This window comes from Hipposideros armiger, unplaced genomic scaffold (genome assembly GCF_001890085.2).
Source record: "Hipposideros armiger isolate ML-2016 unplaced genomic scaffold, ASM189008v1 scaffold_1426, whole genome shotgun sequence".
Lineage (NCBI taxonomy): Eukaryota > Metazoa > Chordata > Mammalia > Chiroptera > Hipposideridae > Hipposideros > Hipposideros armiger.
The window spans coordinates 4,565-6,204 of NW_017732776.1; the positions used below are offsets into that span (position 1 = coordinate 4,565).

At 34.0% G+C, this 1,640-nt stretch overlaps 1 protein-coding gene across 1 annotated transcript in view; it reads right to left on the reverse strand.

The window, feature by feature from the left end:
• Window positions 1–159: 159 nt before the first annotated feature.
• TECRL (trans-2,3-enoyl-CoA reductase like) overlaps window positions 160–1,640 on the reverse strand; it is a gene marked incomplete at its 3' end in the record, with an annotated part of 77,380 nt that continues 75,899 nt past the window's right edge. The window contains exons 5-6 of the mRNA XM_019633876.1: window positions 1,528–1,600; window positions 160–203 (exon numbers count right to left, since the gene is read on the reverse strand). Of these exons, the coding sequence (XP_019489421.1) occupies window positions 160–203; window positions 1,528–1,600 (117 nt within the window). The remainder of the gene's footprint in view (window positions 204–1,527; window positions 1,601–1,640) is intronic.

Genomic DNA, 1,640 nt, shown 5'->3' on the forward strand with positions numbered 1-1,640 from the left:
ATGGTAAGTTATTTGATTTACTTCATTTAATGCCATTATGTATATTATATAAAAATAGGTATATTATCTATAGAGCAAATCCTCAAATATAATCTGTTTTGTATTTTAAATAATATCACAATTAGAGCATGAATAGCAAATAATGTAAATAATACATACCAGAAAATTGATAGCAGATACCATGACTTGCCTGTTTCCAAATGCTAGAAAGGAGGAAAAGAAGATGTTATGCAAACACACATATTTTGGATTGCCACAGTACAAACAATTCAGTCAAGGTTTATTGGATATCACTATCCTTTAATCAAAAGTAATGTCATATGTAATTGACCTTTTGGGATGATAGTTTTGCAATCTGAAAGGGTAAATATTTTAACTTTCCATGGGCACTTTATTTGTAGTAACCTAATTACATTTAGAATACAAATGGAATTTATTTTTAATTTGTGTTATTAAACCCTTTGAAGACAGATTTAACCTAACTTGTTTGTCACTTTAAAAGCATTTAATCCAAATAACATCTTATTTATTTATTTATGTTGATTATTCTTTGATACATGTGCTGAATCAGAAACCTAAATAAACGTAATTTTTTTAATGTTAAAAAATAAATAGAGGCGGGCCGAGTGGCGCAATGCTTAAGAACTGGCTTGGGATGCCAGAGGGCGCCAGTTCAGATCCCACATATGAGGGCCAGTGACACTGCCCTCTATGAGCTAAGATGCTGAACAACAGCTCAACCTGGAGCTGGGCTGCTGTGAGTCGCCTGCGACGGCGTAGGCTGCAGCCTCTGCTGCAGTGGGTTGCCATGGGCTACCGTGTGTAGCCAGCAGCCAGAATGAGCGGCCGTCCAGCAGGCAGCGACTGATTTGCCTCGCCTGGGAAGAGTGCAATGATGGTGCCAACTTTGGCCAGTGAAGCAACGTCCTCCACAACTAGACTGAAGAACAAAAAACGACAGCAACTTGTCTGTTCCCTTCCCCCCAATTCCCCAACACTGTTCCCATCCCCCCAATTCCTCAATAAAAATCTTTAAAAATAAATAAATAAATAAATAAATAAATAAATAAAAGAACCCAATCAGTATGGCTTAGCATATAATGACACCCAATAATATCACTTGATTTTTTAATGTTTAACAATATAAAGAAAAATAACTACTAATCATTTTTCTTTCTGTATTGATTTGTAACAGGCAATATTTTAAGTATTTTATATTTATTCACATAAAAACAATTATATGAGACAGGTTTTATTGTTTTCACCTTAAAATAGAGAAAACTATAGGTTATAAAACTTATTTTATATGAGGTTATAAAACTTCATAGGTTATAAAGAGTAATGGACATGGTGGAATTTAATACAGTGTCCTAATATCACCTTGCTCATGGTGGAAAAGTTGGAATATACAAAAGTACTAAAAGATAGACTTATCTGATAAACTCATCATCTGTATTACCAATTCCATTTCTTCTAATTTTTATATGAGTGTGTATACATGCAATTTAGTTAAGAAATTCTACATACATGGTGGTGTATACCGTGGGTGATTAATGTAGTAGGCAATCCAAGAAGTGAATCCCCAATAAAAGGCACAGCCCTACAAATAACACAAAGCAAAAGTTAGGTTTCTATATAGT